Raw genomic sequence first — 18,574 nt, forward strand, 5'->3', positions numbered from 1 at the left:
GCTTTGCTTCTCACCCTGATCGATCCCACTCTTGTGGGTGCTGAGACTTCTTAAAGGAGAAAATGAAGTTTCAGTTGCTGTCAGAGGCACCAGTGAAATTACCTTTGCAGTTCCAGCTGAATGAACCAAGTTGTATTTATTCTCTAAAACCAAGCAGAAGATAAAACACTCACACCCTGTGTTTTGTTTGTACATCATCATAGCAGCATTTTCCTGCTCGAGGATTAACACCAATTGTGCTCGGATTTGTTATTTACAGGTTTCACCTCGGGGCACCTTGCCTTTATTGAGTAGGGAAATCAAAAATTGCCCTTGCATGACATAAAGGCAGAGCTTTTAACATGGGAGGTCACTGGCTGCTCAGTGGCACCTTCTGATGTACCAAGTGGGGTCAGCACAAAACGTCTTTCTGTCTCAAAGACGTTCAACACCCATTGAGTTCCAGCTCTGCCAGACCTCTGCCCTCCCTGCTGGAGCATCCCCCACCCACTGCAAGAGGGGCTGGAGCGTGTCCAGGGCAGGGAATGAGCTGGGAAGGAGCTGGAGAATTCCTGAGGGAGCTGGGAAGGGGCTGGAGAATCCCTGAGGAGCTGGGAAGGGAATGGAGAATCCCTGAGGAGCTGGGCAGGGGCTGGAGAATCCCTGAGGAGCTGGGAAGGGAATGGAGAATCCCTGAGGAGCTGGGAAGGGGCTGGAGAATCCTGAGGAGCCGGGAAGGGGCTCACCTGGAGCAAAGGAGGCTCAGGGGCCCTTGTGGCTCTGCACAGCTCCTGCCAGGAGGGCACAGCCGGGGGGTGGTCGGGCTCTGCTCCAGGGAACAGGGACAGGAGCAGAGGGAACGGCCTCAGGCTGGGCCAGGGCAGGCTCAGGGTGAAATATTTCGGAAAATTCCTCCATGGAAAGGTTTGTCCAGGCCTGGCACAGCTGCCCAGGGCAGTGCTGGAGTCCCCATCCCTAGAAATGCTCAGTAAACGTGAGGAGGTGGCACTTGGGGACACGGGCAGTGGTGGCCTTGGCAGTGCTGGGGGATGGGTGGACTCGATGTTCTTGGGGGTTTTCCCAACCCAAATCATTCCATGGTTTTCTGTTATTTTTGCTGCGTTTCCCTGGCTCCATGCAGGGCTGGAGCAGGTGGAGTAAATCAGAGATTATCAATGGAATTGCACAGATCAGAAAAGCCCTCCAAGACCACTGAGTCCAACCATTCCCAGCACTGCCAAGGCCACCACTGCCCTGTGTCCCCAAGTGCCACATCCCATTGGCTGAGTGCTGTTGTCATTAATTTGGGCAAAACAAGGTGCTAAAATACCGGTGTGATTTCCAAACCTCTGTAAATGTGTTTTAAAGGAATTCTGGAAGAAACCAAGTGACCCTCCAAACTTCCTGTGCTGTCCAAAGCAGCTTCGGAAAAATTCTGTGTTTGTCACAACCTGAAATTCCCTAGCAGGAGTCAATTTAAACAGCTGTGACCACCCTGTAATTATGATTTGTCACAGACTAATATTTACTTTTTTCATTCATTTAAAACCCCATTTGTTTTACTGTGTACAAATTAAGAACAAAGTGTCATGTTGGTCCCTGAATGCATAATTGCAATTAAGGTGGTGTCTTGCAGAAATAATACATGGAGGGTTAATTTGGACCACGAGCTGGTTTTAATTCTTCCTTTGTGTTTCTCTACAAGTGAATTATCCTAGGGTGGCACAGAGAAAATCACAGTTATTTGTAGCTGGGCTGTAACGTTGTGGTTTTAATGGGAGTATTTTTAATGAGGGCTTGTAGCCTGAATTGTTGATGAAAGGCAGATTAGTTCTGTTTGCTCATTCCATGAGAGGTGAGAGGCTCTGGGCAGGGTTTGTGGCCCCAGTTGGGAACTTTCCTGAAGGAAATTAGGGAATTTCTGATGAAAATGTCAACGCATGAAGAGTTCAATCACAGGAGGGCTCTGCACAAGTTTCTGTTTCTCCCTTTTTAGTGACATTTGACTCTTAAACATTTGATGAGGCATTGAGAATAAATATATGATATATAAAAATATGATATATTTTGTATGAATTACAAATTACTAGTGAATGTGACCTAAATGAACACATTCCCTATTACAGGAACAGCATTGGAGTGGTGTCATCATTTAATTCTCTCTTATGTCTTGGACTAAATCACAATTTTTGAGGCCCATTTGCACCATTAAATGCTGTGTGTGGGGTAGAAGAAGCATCTAATTTAATACTAATAAAGTGAGAATTTCCCAATTTTAATACAGCAAAATTAATATTAAGGTAGATATAGATTTTTTTTAAAAACACAAACCTTTTACTCTTTTCCCCAGTAAAAGTTAAATGACTCAACCTAAACGTCAAGGGGGAGAGGCAATTATTTCTTAAAAAGTGAGAGGAAAAGGAAGAAGGTCTTAAAACATGCAGGGAAAAAAAATTATCTCAGATGACACTTTTAGGAAGAAAAGTAAAAGTTTAAAATCTTCTGCAATAATTTATGAAACTCTTATTGCATGTTTTCTTTGAAAGCACTGTTTTTAACTGAAAATAATTCCTGAATTTCTCAGTCCCTAGTTCTTCAGCAGTGACTCTCAAACCTCTTTGGCCTCTGGGTGTGATCCAAAGCAAAAGCTTTTTGTGTGGCTCCTGTAACACTAAAGCTTTGGATTGTAACACTACAAATCATATCCCAGGTTTTGTGCTGCCACTTTCAGTGTCCTTTGGGATCCATTTTCATGGATCAATGTTTGGATATTGCTGATGTTAAAGATGAAATTACTTAAAATCTGGACAACCTGTGTGTGCCATTCTGCTTTTAATTTCTCTGGAAAAAATCCAGGAAATGGAGCTTTTTACCTTGTATAAACCTTTGATCCTATCGATCATTGCTGGCCTAGATCACTCCTGGCTGCTGCCAGGCTTTCCATAATTTCTGCTGCAGATGGAGCTGAAAACTCTGGCAAATCTGCTCTGCACAAGCATCAATATCCATTGGAAAAGCAGATTTTTCCTTGCCCTTCATGGGTCACTGGATGCCAACATCCTTCTGCATCTCAGTGTTAGGCCCTGCATCCCACTCTGCTTGTTCCCAGCTTTCTTAGACCTTGCTTTGCTGATATCCTGAGTTTTTAGTGACCAGACAGTGCTGCCCATCCCACATGGATGCTCAAACATCACTCAAGGCAGGGATGAAGGAATTGTGAATTGCTTTAGTCCTGGAATGGTGAGTTTGGAGCAACCTGGGCTATGGAACATGTCCCTGCCCATGGAATTGGAGGATCTTTATGGTTCCAACCCAAACCATTCTGGGACTCTCTAATACAATCCTATAAAATGAGGATGGCTTTAGGTGTTACTCCATACACAAGCATTGGGTGAAAAAAAATCAACCTGAGCATTTGCTTTGGTTGTGTTTTGTGGGTGAGAAAATCTCCTATCAGGACCAATCTAAATTTTTCCCCACTTAGGTTTTTTTGCTTCTATGAGCCCATCAGATAATTGCAGTCTACTCCCAGAGAAGCTGCTGGCTTTCAGTGCCATTGGCATTATAAATCTTCTATCTAGAGAGAGCCAAACTGTGTAATTCAGGCCAGGGAAGAAGATAAAAGGAGCAGAAATGGTGCAGAAATGCTGTTTGGGCTTTGTACCCGAATCTACTTTGTCCCAGTGCGGCAGAACCAGTGATGGGGCATTGGTGGTTGTGAAGGGACTGCCTGGTTGTCTGGTCCTTGTGAGAATCAGGAATATTTGCCGTCTGGGAATTAACTTCCCTGGCACTGCATCCCCCCGTGTGCACTGTGGGATTGCTGGTGCTCCAGTGTGCTAGTGTCCAGATCCCAAATTCCAAGGAAATAATCCTTGCACAGTTTTGGAGATTCTCTTATTGTTATGTCCATAGTAAAGCAAACTTTTCCATGGCTCTGCCTTGGGAAGGGGAAGATTCACCCAAGGGCAGGTTATTGCACTGTCTCCAACTCACCTGTCAGAAATCCCAAGTTTAGCCCTGTGGTGCTCCAAAGCACTGTTTGTGTTTCAATAGCCACAGAATTTCCTGTAGTTCAACAATTGTTTGGCCACGCAGCATAATTTAGTATCTTAAAGAGCTTTCTTGGGATTAACAGAGAGAGTGAAATTAAAGTATTGCATAAAAGGAATCGCAGAGAACCTGATTTCAGAGAATCCCTGAGTGGTTTGGCTTGGGAGGGACTTTAAAGCCCATCCAGATCCCTCCCTGCCATGGCAGGGACACTTCCACTGTCCCAGGCTGCTCCAAGCTCTCTCCAACCTGGCCTTGGACACATCCAGGGATCCAGGGGTAGTGAAGCATTTGCATCCCAAATTCTGTTTCGTTGCTTGTTTGATACAAACCACTTTGGATCCCAGCCTTTGTCCCATTGACACACTTGGCTGTGTTTTTGTGACCCTGACTGTGTTTGCCTCTTGGGCTTTGATTTCACCAGGCAGAAACTAATCCCCAGCTGGAAAATTCTGGGCAGGATTGGCATGTCCAAGGCAGCACTGAATCCTGCCTGGAGCCGTACAGAGGCTGCAGTGCAGCCCCCACACCTTGGTGTGGTGCCTGCTGAAAGGCTGCAGTGATCTGTTTGTGGGGTTGGCAGTGTCCCTCTGCTGCCCTGCAGAACAGAAAAACCCACATTATAAATGTCATTGTGTGCCCTGTCAGGCTGATTTTTGTGCTGGGACTGTTTGTGGGGTATGCAGGGTGATTTAGCCCTTCCCACAGAGCCAGAAATCCTGCTCAGACCCACCGAGGGGCTGGGCTCCTGTGCTGGGGGCTCCTGTGTCTGGCAGCTGTTGGAGCATCCCAGTGAAGCATTTATTCCACTCCAAAGGTATCAGGCAGGGTACTGAGGGAACTCTGGAAGAGCAGCAGAGCAGGGATCTTGTGCAGGGGTTGCTCAGGCAGGGTGCTGAGGGAACTCTGGGAAGATTTCTTTTATGCAATACTTTATTTTCACTCCCTCTGTTAATCCCAAGAAAGCTCTTTAAGATACTAAATTATGCTGCGTGGCCAAACAATTGTTGAACTACAGGAAATTCTGTGGCTATTGAAACACAAACAGTGCTTTGGAACACCACAGGGCTAAGCCTGCATTTCTGACAGGTGAGTTTGAGACAGTGCAATAACCTGCCCTTGGGTGAATCCTCCCCTTCCCAAGGCAGAGCCACGGAAAAGTTTGCTTCAATGTGGGCACAGTGATAAGAGAACTTCCAAAAGTGTGCAAAGCAGGGATCTTGTGCAGGGGTTGGTCAGGCAGGGTGCTGAGGGAGCTCTGGGAAGATTTCTTTTGTTCAATAGTTTAATTTCACTCTCTCTGTTAATCCCAAGAAAGCTCTTTAAGATACTGAATTATGCTGCGTGGCCAAACAATTGTTGAACTACAGGAAATTCTGTGGCTATTGAAACACAAACAGTGCTTTGGAACACCACAGGGCTAAACTTGGGACTTCTGACAGGCGAGTTTGAGACAGTGCAATAACCTGCCCTTGGGTGAATCCTCCCCTTCCCAAGGCAGAGCCATGGAAAAGTTTGCTTTACTATGGACACAGCAATAAGAGAATTTCCAAAAGTGTGCAAAGCAGGGATCTTGTGCAGGGGTTGATCAGGCTGAGGGAGCCCTGGAAGAGCAGCAGAGCAGGGATCTTGTGCAGGGGTTGATCAGGCTGAGGGAGCTCTGGAAGAGCAGCAGAGCAGGGATCTTGTGCAGAGTTGGCAGCTGGGTGAGGCAGGCAGGACGGGCACAGGAGGCGAGCACAGCTCCCGTCTCACGTGGCTCCCTCCTTCACACACCCCAGTGCCTCCCTAAAACCTTCTGTGTCACTTTAATATCTGAGAGCCACCCTTTGGATCAAGCACAGGCTTACCTAAAGCTCCAGCAGGATGGTGTTTTACTTTGCCAGCATTAGTGTTCCCTTCACAAAGCTGTCAGCAGCCGTGGCACAGCCCAGCAGAGCAGCTACTGTGGTTTATCCCACTCATCTCTGTCAAGAAATCACATTTTAACCTCTTCCCAGGGAGTCTCTGCTTGCTGGGGAGATGGACTCCAGTTTTGTGAAGGTTCAGCTCTTCTGGGCAGTGCCTCTGTGCTTGTGATTGCTTGGGTTAGGAAATAAAAGTCATGGTAAGGCACTGGGATAATTCAGCTCCCATGGAAACTTTCTGCCATCAGAATGAACTTCACATTTTGGGGGAAACTTCAGCAAATGGAATTTCTGAACAACCCTGATTGGTGACCCCAGCACTGAAGAGGTGATAACCCAACCTTTGCAGATTGCTTTCTTTTTCCTCATTGCTATTCTCTGGTGGAATTTGATAAATTAAGTACCTGCAGGAAAAAAGGGAGATTGTTTTCCAGGCAACATCAGGACATTTGTTTAGCCAGGTGCAATTGTCTTCCCAGTTGATGGCAAGATGGATGAGAATGCCAAATAATTTGAAATGTAGCAGATCAATTTTATTGATTTATCCATAAGTAGCTAAAGTGGCCTTAGTCACCTGCAGTATCCATGGAAGTGGGGAAGGAGCAGAGGCCAGTGCTGTCAGCACAGAGCAAGGGAGGTTCCCCTGCTGCAAACCCTGAGGTACTGTCAAGTGTCTGAAAACATTTTGCCAAATTCCATGTTTGGAAGTTCCATGTTTTACAGGAAAATTTGCCTGTGATGTCCTTTCCCAACCTTTCTGTGAATTACTTCTCTTTAATTATGTCTCCTTCTGGACTGAATGTGTGAAAAGCAGTGCAACAGGGAAAAAAAAAAAACCAAAAAAAACCTCTTCTATATTGATTTTTACCTCTGCAAGAAGTGGTTGGATTCCTTTGTGAAATCAAGTCAAACCAAGAACTGAGGTGAAAAGCTGGGTGGTGAGGCCCTGGCCCAGAGAGGCTGTGGCTGCTCCATCTCTGGCAGTGCCCAAGGCCAGGCTGGAGCACCTGGGACAGTGGGAGGTGTCCCTGCCATGGCAGGGTGGCACTGGGTGATCTTTAAAGTCCCTTAGCACCCAAACCCTTCTGGAATTCTCTGATCTTTGCAAGGGGAAGGTGATGATTTCTGTTCCTAGCAAAGGCTTTCTGCATTTTACTGAGCATTGCACTACAATGAAATGCTTGTTTAATAACTCACCTGATGGCACAGATCCCTTCCAGCAGCACTCCAACAAATTACATTTGTTTGAAATTACAAGCTCTGCTGGGAGTTTTTGCCAGCTGCCACAATAGAAAGCCTCTTGGAATTCAGCAAGTCTGCCTCCTTTAGAATAATAACTTTGGAGTAGAGGAATAGTAACACTGTCCACTTGAAAGAGATGCTACTTTGCCAGCATTGTAGCCTTGGCTAAAACCTCCTAAATTAAATTGTCTGCTAGCATTTCCATTAGAAAACGTAATTTCCAAGCTTTTATTGCTCTGCCATAAAATTCTCCAGGTGCTAAAATTGAGTATGGACAGTTCTATCCATGGAGATAAAACTCCAGGAGGCAAAGTTGCTTTGGGAAAGAGGACAGAAGGCTAAAACATCTTCTTTCCTGCACTCAAAGTCATCCAAAACCCACAGCTGAGACCTCAGACACAAAGATATGGCAGGAGGAGAGTGAGGTCAGTCAGATCCATGGTTATCCAAGCAGATCCCACCTGGACACAGCCCTGAGCCTGCTCCAGAGGCACCTTGGACACAGAACCCCTTGTGCCTCCTGTTGTTGGTAGTCAGCCCACAAGTTTGTCCTTCAGCTTTTGTAACTCAGTTATTTTTCATTCATCTGTCCCCTTTGTTTCAGAGGGCACCAGCCCGGAATACAAATGAGGGGAGAGCTATCAGTGATTAGAGATAATGTGCTAAAGCTGGGGCTGAAATATTTGTTAGAAAATAGGTTAATAAAGTGACATGGAGCACCTGTGCTGCTGTGGAGCAGGCATTATGAGGAGATTATGCTAATGTGGGTGTTTAGTAGCAAGTCTTCTTTGGGATTACTCTCTGCTATTATCATCCTCAGCCCAGGAATTGTAATTCAAAAGGCAGCAAATGATCAAGGATTTAGGTTTTATTCTTTTTTTTTTTTTTTTTTTTTTTTAGTTTTGACTGCTTTTTATCCTGCTGAATTAAAGGATGTTGCAAGGAATCTTTTAAACACTTTTTAAATGTTCTTGAAGAGAAAGAAGTGGAATGGGCAGGGATGTGTAAATATAGAGAAGTGTTACATGAAATTAATTCATTTGTGGTGGGCAGCTGGTAGGCCTGGAGGTGCAAAGGCAGGTGAAGAGGGAAAGAAAAGAGATTTGGGAAAGGAGAAAACTGGGGGAGATGCAAGGGTTACCTCCAGGCTGAGCCATTGAAATGACTTTGAGTCTCCTATGGTGAGGCACCTCAAATTGTAGGAGCAGTTCTGGACCTTTCTCAACCAGACAAACATGGAGGGGCTGGAGGGTGTCCAGGGAAGGGAATGGAGCTGGGAAGGGGCTGGAGAATTCCTGAGGAGCTGGGAAGGGGCTGGAGAATCCCTGAGGAGCTGGGCAGGGGCTCACCTGGAGCAAAGGAGGCTCAGGGGCCCTTGTGGCTCTGCACAGCTCCTGCCAGGAGGGCACAGCCGGGGGGATCGGGCTCTGCTCCAGGGAACAGGGACAGGAGCAGAGGGAACGGCCTCAGGCTGGGCCAGCAGAGATTTAGGTTGAATACCAGGGAAAATTTCTTTTTTTAATTCATAAGTAAGAAAAAGGCTGTTTAAAGCAGTGCTTTGCAAGAGGCATGGAGGGGGTTTGAGGTGAGGGGTGTTCAGAGAAGGCTTTGCTGCGCTGTTGGTGCCTTCCTAAGCCTTTGCTGGGGTTTGGGTTCCCTCTGGGGTTTCCATGTCTGGGGCTGCTGTTTCCCACCCAGCCTGACAAGAGAAGAGGACTCTGGCTCCCATTAGCACACAGAATTTGTCTCCCAGAGAAGCAGAGCTCAGGCCTGGGGAGCATGGTGATGTGCAGGAAGGCTGATCAGCTGCAATAAAGCATTCATTATCTTTCCATCTAAATTAACTGAAATGACATCATAATAGTGCCTTTTAGAACCTCACTGCAAATTCCCTCTCTTCTATCAAATTATCACCTCAACCAAAATTATTTTAAGCTTTTTCTGTGTATTCTTGTTTAGATAATCATTCTGCCATTAAGGAAGTCATTTTCTCATTCTTTTTCCTTCTTTTTTTTTGATGTTTGCTTAAGGAAGAATAGTGGGGAGGACATTCCTAGTTTGTATTGTTTCTTTTTCTGTCAGAAATTTTCCTGTCAGAAATCTTTTGCATGAACACTCACAGTGTAAATCCAAATCCTTGGGTACTGGAGCTAACTAAATAATGTGCCAAATGGCATAATGGTAAAATTATTGCCACTTTTTAAATATTTCTCTTTGGATTATTCCTCCAGAGCAGTGTTTCTGCAGAGGCAGTTGGATGGGTGTTACATCCTGCACCCAACTTTCCTCAGCTCCTGGAGCTCCTGCAAATACTTTCCAACAATGTCAGAACTGAGTGAGAGAAAACAGGGCACAAAATGCTTTTAAACATGAACAAATCAGGGCGCTTGACTAATTAGGAGGGAGAAGGGCAGAATAAAAAGCAACTGAACCTGAGAAAGGGCTAAAAAAATGAGTTGTTTGGCACAGTGACTCCTGTTCCATTTATAAATCAAATCCCTCTGTCCCTCCTTCATTTACAAGTGCCACTGGAAGTCAGGGTTTGATGTATGTTCCCACCTCCTGGAGGCAGTGAGGTTGTTTGGAGGGAAAAAAGGACCTTTTGGAAAACTGCAGAATCCAACCATTAATTCTTGCTCTGTTTGGTGAAGCAATCTCTGCATCCACAAACCAATTAAGCACCTCTAGGCCCAGTGGAAGTGAGTAATAATCAATAACAGGAAACATTCCCAGGAGCCAGGGGTTGAAATTGGAGTCAGTTCATGAACCAGCAGCACACTCCTGGATGGATGAACTCTGGAGTGAGAGCCAGAAAGGGCAGAAATTACTGGAGAAATGAGAACTGCCTGAGGCAGGGCAAGGTGAATGGACCCAAGCAGGTCACTGAGATTTGGTCACCTGGATTTTTGGTTTGAATTTTTGGAGAATTTCTGCCTTTTATGGCCTGTATTTCCTAACTGACCTTTACCATGGTTTCTCCATCTCCTTTTCCCTGCCTTCTCTCACCTGAGCTCCCAGCCATAGTTTTATGTCACGTTCAGAAGGTGGTGAGCAATTCACTGTTCTGCTGGATCATGGAGAGCTGATCCAGGTCTGGGCAGGAAATGCATAAACAGGGATCAACTGCCAGAAAGTCCTGGTGACAGAGGAAAGGTTTTGGGACACCTTAAAGCCTCTCTCAGGGGCTTCAAGAGCGCTGGAGAGAGACTTTGGACAAGGGAGGAAAAAGGGAACATGGCTTTAAGCTGAAAGTGGGTGAATTTAGGTGGGATATTGGGAAGGAATTGTTCCCTGGCAGAGTGGGCAGGCCCTGGCACAGGGTGCCCAGAGCAGCTGGGATGGAATTCCCAGAGCAGCTGTGGCTGCCCCTGGATCCCTGGCACTGCCCAAGGCCAGGCTGGAGCCCCCTGGGACAGTGGAAGGTGTCCCTGCCCATGGCTGGGGTGGGAATGGGTGGGATTTAAGGTCCCTTCCAACCAAACTGATTCTGATTCTGCTCTGTGGAAGGTCTCTAAACACAGAATAAGAGGACAGTCCCTGCCTCAGAGGATCAAACTATGACAGAAGTCTCTGGATGCCCTTGGAGCCATCCCCAAACCCCCTTCCCCAGAGCTCACACAAAAACCTCCTCTGTCCAGGCTGTTGATTTTGTTCTTCGGTGGATTTTTATGTCCTTCTTTCTTGCACATATCCTGAAGTGACTTCCTTCTGTAATCATATTCCTTCTATTCCAATCACATCATAGAAAATGTTAATTTCCTGCTTTTAATTGGGTTGATAAAGTCTTTTGTCTCACAAATCTTTCCCAATACATTCGGATTAGGTTTTGTTGTCTTACATGCCAGCACAGTCCATTGTGTTGGGTTCCAGGCTCTGAACTTCTCCCTTTTTCAAAGTTTAACTTCTGTGGCTCTTCCTGACATGGATAATAAATTCTTTTGTTCACTGAAACTGAATTTCAAGAAGAGCACTTCTTTTTATGCACGCTGGGAGCCAATCTTGGTTATTAATTACAGCGAGATAAGGGCTGGCACTGCAAGGGATGCTCTCCAGCTGAGAGTTTGGATTATTTATCCCTTGGCCCAGTGATGTCCAAGTCCACCTTTTATCCTTGAGAGTGTTCCAGCAGCCAGTTCCTTTCTTCTTCAGTACAGAACAGTTGCTTTGGGGTTAATTCCACTTATTGTGAAGAGCCACTTCTTGTTTCATTTTCCGTTTTCTACAACTTTTGACAGTGAAGTTACTGACAATTGTCAGGACCTGCTTTGGAGGAGGAGGATTTAACTAACACCTGGAATGATAAAGTATTTCAGCTTCCTCTTTCATTTTTTATTTGGGCATAAACCTGAACCGTTTTTATATTCATGAGTTGCAGCAACTTCCCAGGTGATAACAAAGCGTTGCCCAGGTTCCAGCCAAGAATTCATCCAGCATGATTTTTTACTGTGGAAATTCTCTCTTCAGAGTAGTGATCTTGCAACTTGCTACTTCTTCTTGTCAATATTTTAATAAATATATTTTAAAAATTAACTTCATTAGATAAAAAACATCTTAATTTTGCTGTTTGCTCTTGGCACTGGAGGTGCTAAAACATCCTGCAAAGTGCTGTGAGGTTTGCATGACAGTTGATTTGCAAATGAAGATAGACTGTAATAATAGTTGTAGTAGTGGGAGTAGGAGTAGTAGTAGTAGAAAAAATAATGATGATGATGATGATGATGATGATGATATTGTTGGTGATGATGATGATGTTCTGTTGACTCTCACTGGGATTTCTCCACTGACCTATGTAGGAAATGTTTTATCCAGTCACAGAAGGATTGATCAAAGATAAGTTGGAATTTCAGTAATTCAGAAATCAACATTAAGTCTCTCCATCTCGTCTTTGAGATGTTCCTTTATGGAAAATTGGAGGAATTTCCTGGCTTCCTGAACACCCCTGATGCCCAGGGGTTGTTTAATTCCAGCTCCAGTTGAACATATGTCCTGTGCTCTGCTCCTTTTCCAGTGGCAAACACAGCAGAATTTGTATTATTTATTCTTTGTTGGTATTCCCTGGAATTAATATAAGGGAAAAATGAGAGTTACAATTTAAAGAAAAATAATGGTATATGAAGTAATGAGATTGTGCCAAAGCTTAATTAGATGGAGCAGATTGAATACATTCCAGTGATGTCCTAAAGCAGCATCATTAAGCTGGAGGCACAATCCTGCCTGAGTTGGAACCAGTTTTATGTCCATGAGGAAGCAGCCTGGGATGGCCCCTGCACCACGTTAAATTGTTAATTTTGGGGGAAGATTTGCAGATCTCCTGGTGTTATCAGCTTTCAAAAGCACAAGGCAAAGCAGGGCTAAGGAGGGGATAAAGCTGGTGATTGTGTGATCACACAGATAAGCTCGATTTCAATCTTAGTTTGTGCTACAGCTCAGTAATTGAATCACAGATCTCCAATCCATATATTTTGGAGCAGTGCATGGTGTTCATTTGTGTGCTGGATTCAGTTCATTTATAAAATCTCTTAATGAAGTGCTTGCCCAAAACACTGACAAAGACACTGAAGGGCTGAAATTCTTCCTTGGTTGTGCTGGGTGTGAGTGCAGAGATGTCTCTGTCTTCTTAGTTATAAATAATAATATTATGAAACACACCTGTATATATATTTTTTTATGTATATTTGCTTATATCTTAAAAATACTTTCATATTTGAATTATTTTTCTGTTTTTCTTTCTAAATTTAATTTTAGTTTTCCCATTTAGATGCTTTCTTTCTCCTCTATAATTCTGCCATGGGGATGATCTGAACTTACAATACAGATACATCCCAGTAGCATCAAATTTTTCCCTTTATTAATTTATTTCAATATATAAATAAATAAACTCTCCTAGCATCCTGAAATATTTATGTAGATATTGAAATATTTATGATTGTGTGTACATATTGATATATTTATATAAATACATCAATATGTTCATAAATAATCGCCTGGCAACATATTGCCCATATATAAATATATAAATATTTATAAATTATGTCTGTTTCCATCATGTTAGATTATCTGGAGGCTTCTTTTCTCTTGGATACCAAACTTTCAGCTAAATATTAGGGTTTTTTTTCAGGAGAAATTGCTAAGTATCTGAAATTCAGTACGAACCCTTTCTAGCTGGTTAATTTTAAATAATTCTGCCTTTTTTTTTGTTTTTAATTGGCCAGCATGAAGGAAAATAATATTTTTATTTGCAGTAGTGAACTTTCTTTTTCAATATGGGTTTTGGGGGTGGGGAAAAAGCAAACCCAGAACATGTCAGGAGGGGTTTTCATCATTTTTGGGGACTCTGAGGTGACACAAATCTCTCCCCAGCCTGCTCCGAGGAGCAGCTCGTTTGTCTGGGCATTAGCTGGCAGCTGCACAGCATAAGTTTGGAGTTTGCAGGAGGAATCTCATGTTTGTTTTGAAAATGGAGATCAGGCTACCAAGGAATAATCAGTTTATTTTTCAGCACCATGAATATGTAGTGCCCTACTTCTCCTGTGCCATTTGGTTTTCTCTTTCAAGCCTGTCAGGCCAACTCCTTTTGCAATTTAAGAGGTGTTTTAGAAACTCGATAAGCTACAGTGGGTACTGAATTAGCATTTTGGAAACAGAGCAGTGAACAATGTTCTAAAGACTGTCCTTCAGCAGCATTTCTGTTGTGCCATAAGTGCAGGGGTTTTTTTTGCCTCATGTGTTTAAAAACGTGTTTTTCTTGACCTGTAAGTGCAGGGTTTTTTTTGCCTCGTGTTTAAAAACGTGTTTTTCTTGACCTTAAAGTACAACCAGTTGCACGTCTGGCTTAGACACAACACTGTAACTTTAAAAATTTCTGTCTATATAGTGCTAATAAACTGAATTTTTAATGATCTCTTGATTATGAAAAGATATTTTAAAGACAAGTGATTTTATCCCAAACACTCCCTCTGTTTCTGCATATGCTAATTTACTTGATTAATTTGGAGAACATCTGCATAGAATTCTGTACACTTACCAGTGGTGAGATCACACTGCTTTTCAAGTATCAGCCTCAAATTTCACTTTCCAGACAGACTCAGATTTTGTGTCTAATTGGGATGCCAAATATACAAAGGTACCCCAGAAGTGTGTAATTATGTAATTTTCTCTTGATCTTTCAGAGTCTTCCTGCGAGCAATTAATCAGTATGCAGATATGCTAAACAAAAAATTCCTTGATCAAACCAACTTTGAGTTACAGGTAAGAAAAAACTCTTTAAGTTTGAATGGAATAAATGATATTAATGTAATAAATGTCTGTCCTGTGTAGTTTTGGTGGGTTTATTCATGGTTTATTCATGCCTGTGAACCTCAGTTATCCCAGTTAAATCATTCCAGGCTCAGCAGGTGTTGTGATCCGTTCCTGATTTGTGGGTCTTGTCACAGAATCACAGAATCACAGCAGGCTTTGGCTTGGGATTCTGCCTGAATCATCAAAACACAAAGAATTGGGGTTTGTAGCTGGGAAATATTTGTTGGAAACATAAAGGCAACGAGGAGCTGTATTAAGAATTTATCAAGAAACACCATCTCTGTGGTGTCTGTTCTTTTCTCCTTTAAATATTTATGTGCATAATTTAGAGACTTTTAAGTTGTTTTGTAGGTGTGTAGAGAAACACTTCAGAGAATTAATGGAATTTCTTCTTGTCATTTTGGGGGCTTTCAGCTCTGGAACAACTATTTCCACCTGGCTGTTGCTTTTCTCACACAAGAATCTTTACAACTGGAGAATTTTTCAAGTGCTAAAAGAGCAAAAATCCTTAACAAGTAAGTCCTGCTCGTCATCTAAATCATGGCCAAGAACTCGAGGTCTATTGCCATAATTTCAGTTTAATTTCTTTGCTAAATCTATTCAAATTGAGATGCAATCAGGGGATAATGAAAGGTTGGGTTGAAAAACATGAATCGAGTGTTGTGTGTGTTTCTGCCCTGGCATGGAGATCTGAGTTTCACCATTCATTAGGGATGAATTCAGTGTTTGCTGCTGCAGGATGCTCAGAAAGTCAAGATTCTCATGTTCACATGTTATAAAACTGCATTTTGAAAGCACTTCAGCTTTGTGCTTCTTCTAATCTCATTTTAAGAGCATTTTCTGCTCTTTATTGTTCATCCCTGACTTGGTTGAGAGGGGATTTTGGTGCTCCAGCCTGGGCTGTCCCTGAAGGATGGGTTGGGGTGGGTGCAGCCATTTCCTCCTTCTGGGGGATCATTCCCTGCCCCCAGCCACCCCACTGCCAGTCAGAGTCCCACAGCAAAGGAAAGCTGTCAAAAGGGGAAAAAGCCTGGAAATGAGAGTGGGACATGGAGTTTCTGTTTAAACAGAGTGATTAGGGGTGGAAAAGCCTCTAAGATCATGGAGTCCAAGGCCACCACTGCCCCAGGTCCCCCAGTGCCACATCCTTGCAGCTGTTAAATCCCTCCAGGGGTGGGAAACTCCACCTGACCAACCAATTCCAATGCCTGCCCACCCTCTGAGTGAGGAATTTTCCCCAACTCTCCATTTAACCTCCCCTGGCACAACTTGAGGCCGTTTTCCCCTTGTCCTGTTGATATTTCTCCTGCCTTTTATTGATGTTCCACAGTAATGACTTTATTATTACTTAACTAAACACCAAGCTCTGAAAAGAGCCAGTGTTGTGATTTCAGACAGAGTGTGTGGATTCTTTTTCTATTTGGGAAGAGCAGCTGGAAAAGCCAGGTGTTCCCACGGTTGGTGAGGTCACAAAAATGGGGAAATTCTAAGCTGTGATTCCCTGAACAAGCACAGCTCAGGCTTCTGGTGTGTACATTAAATAAAATGTGTCTGTCTAGAGAGAGAAAATGCATTTTGTATCCCTTCACCTTCCCAATCCAGGCCTTTCTGTCTCTTATGATAAGGGAATTCCCAGGGGGACTGGGGACAGTTCAGCACTGCTGCAGTGTTTTGGTTTTAAAGGCTTTTTGCTCGTGTGACTTTTGGGTTTTGACCAGAAAATTCAGGAAGGGCTCCACATCCCATCCCTTTTTATGGAAGCCAAGTTTTCCCTGCAAACTCCACCGCTCCTTCCTGAGTTTTGAGGTGTTTCCTTTGGAAGCTCTGCTCTACCTGAGCCTTGAAAGAGAATTTTAAAGCGCTTTAGGATCTGCTCTGCCTGGGACTCGTGGGGCTTCCTTGATGAAACAGGAATATTTACAAGTTCAGTGGAAAAGTGGTGTCAAGCAGAGCTCAGAGTTTGGGGCTTGCGCTATAAATACCATAAATAACATTATAGAGAAAGGTTTTTTAAGGAAATTGAGCTGATGTTGCAGAGCCAGGTGTATTTTATTTAAGGAAATTGAGCTGGTGTTGTAAAGGCAGGTATATTTTATTTAGGAAATTGAGATGGTTTTTCAGGTAAATTTTATTTAATTGAATTTAGAATCCCTTTGCTCTCTCTGCCCAGTGTTAATGAGAACCTACAAGAGCATTTTAGTCCAGCTCAGACTCCTGACCTAACAAAGAGCCAAAAGCTGAGCTGGAATTGGGCTGGAAATTGCTGTCAAATACATTTGTGGACTGATAATTCCTCTTTATCAGAATTAGAACTGCAGGCACAAATCTTCTTGGAGTGCTTTTTATAATAAACAGAGCAGTTTATCTCACTGAAGAAATTCAAGGAATCAACAGGCATTTCTCACTGCTAATATAAGTAAATAAATTAAGTCGTTTGAAGTGGTTGCTTAATAAAGTTTGCAAAATTGTAAATCTTTGTTCATAATGAATTTGCAAATTGTTATTTTCAGTTTAATCAGGTTTTGGAGACAGGAATCAAGACAATAAATTTGAGATTCAATAAATGCATGGTCTGGAGGCACTTTCATTGCTGTGTGAAGGCACTTCTGTATCAAAAGGGATGTAATTAATCAGTTAATTCAATATCACACTCACCCATCTTTTAAAGTACATATTTCAATTAAAACATCAAATATTTAATAATTAAAATTTAATTATTGTAATTTGTAGGTTTGGCTAAACATTGCATTTAAGCATTAGATAATAGCGGATTCTTAATGATGCAGAAGATTCCCTTTAATCCATATTAATGACTGGGTGTCTCACTATTATCCCCCAGAAATCCTACAAGTTGCCAGATATTCCAGTTTGGCTCATCTTGTGATTTAAGTAATGATCTTTAACTTGCACATATTCCATGTAGCAAATGCGTCCTTGGAGCTCGTTAGGGTTCTGATCCCATCGCTAATGAAGGCTTTGGGATGATTTCCACTCATTAAAGCTTTCCTGAGCAGAGGGAGGGGGCTGGAAAATGACCCTGCTGGGACATGGGAGGTGTTGGTGCACCAACTTCAGGGTGGGTGGGCTCCCATCTCTTCCTGGGACCATGGAATGTTGGAATTGCTGAGGCTGGAAACCTTTTTTCCCCAAATTTTGATGTTGGCAGAAGCATTGCTGAGCTGGTGGGGGTAGCCAGGTAATCTCAGTAGTGTGGGTCCATTTGAGAACCTGTTCTGGAGTTTTTTCCCTTTTTGAAGGCTGTGAATCTGATTTGGAAATGAGATTTATCTGCTTGTGGGTCTTAGATTTCTTTTGTTTTAATGCTGTTTTTGTTTTCCTTTTCAAGGTACGGGGACATGAGGAGGCAGATTGGGTTTGAGATCAGGGACATGTGGTACAACCTGGGTAAGTGCCCTAAGCATGTTCCCTTCAGTGTTCCCAGAAAACCATTTAGAGGGATATTCCTGGAAAAATTCAGTGCTAGGTTGGATGGGACTTGGAGCAGCCTGCTCTATGGAAGGTGTCCCTGCCCATGGAATGAGATGTCTTTGTTGTCCCTTCCAGCCCAAACCATCCCATGACTCTCTAAAATGAATTTGCTTTCTCTTGAAACAAAAGAATGCTTGCAGAAAGCTTTTAAAAATCAGATGATTTAAGAAATCAAGCCACCTCTGCACTTGTAATTCACCATCTGGGTAGGCACATCACTCTTGTTAATATTTGTCTGTGTTTTTTGTGGGTTTCAGCCTCTTCTGAACACAAAGCCATTGTTATGGTGATACCTATTCAATGGGGTTTTTTTCCCCTTAAAAATATCCATATACACACATATTTATATTTACTCACTTGAGGATGCAGTACCTGGAACTGTAGCACAATGGATATGTCCAAGGGCTCTCAGTACCTCAGCCTGGAATTCTGCATAAACTCTGCTTTTCAGCCTTGTCTGGCAGCCTCAGTGACTCAGGAAAGCTTGGAAAGTTGGAGCTCCCTGGGGCTCGTGGGTAAGTGAGGCAGCTTTGCCTCTCTCCAGCCTGGGCTGCTCCCTGGGTATAATTTGCCTGTACAGGGATTGAATTTCATGAGAAGCTCAG

The 18,574-nt window shown here is 43.2% G+C and overlaps 1 protein-coding gene across 1 annotated transcript in view; it reads left to right on the forward strand.

Annotated features, from left to right (window-relative positions):
• Positions 1-18,574, forward strand: part of DOCK1 (dedicator of cytokinesis 1) — a 254,970-nt gene that overhangs the window by 163,287 nt on the left and 73,109 nt on the right. Inside the window, exons 30-32 of the mRNA XM_014308424.2 lie at positions 14,351-14,429; positions 14,895-14,995; positions 17,827-17,885. Coding sequence (XP_014163899.1) covers positions 14,351-14,429; positions 14,895-14,995; positions 17,827-17,885 — 239 coding nt within the window. The remainder of the gene's footprint in view (positions 1-14,350; positions 14,430-14,894; positions 14,996-17,826; positions 17,886-18,574) is intronic.

The sequence above is a fragment of the Geospiza fortis genome, unplaced genomic scaffold, assembly GCF_000277835.1.
Source record: "Geospiza fortis unplaced genomic scaffold, GeoFor_1.0 scaffold452, whole genome shotgun sequence".
NCBI classification, from domain to species: Eukaryota; Metazoa; Chordata; class Aves; order Passeriformes; family Thraupidae; genus Geospiza; species Geospiza fortis.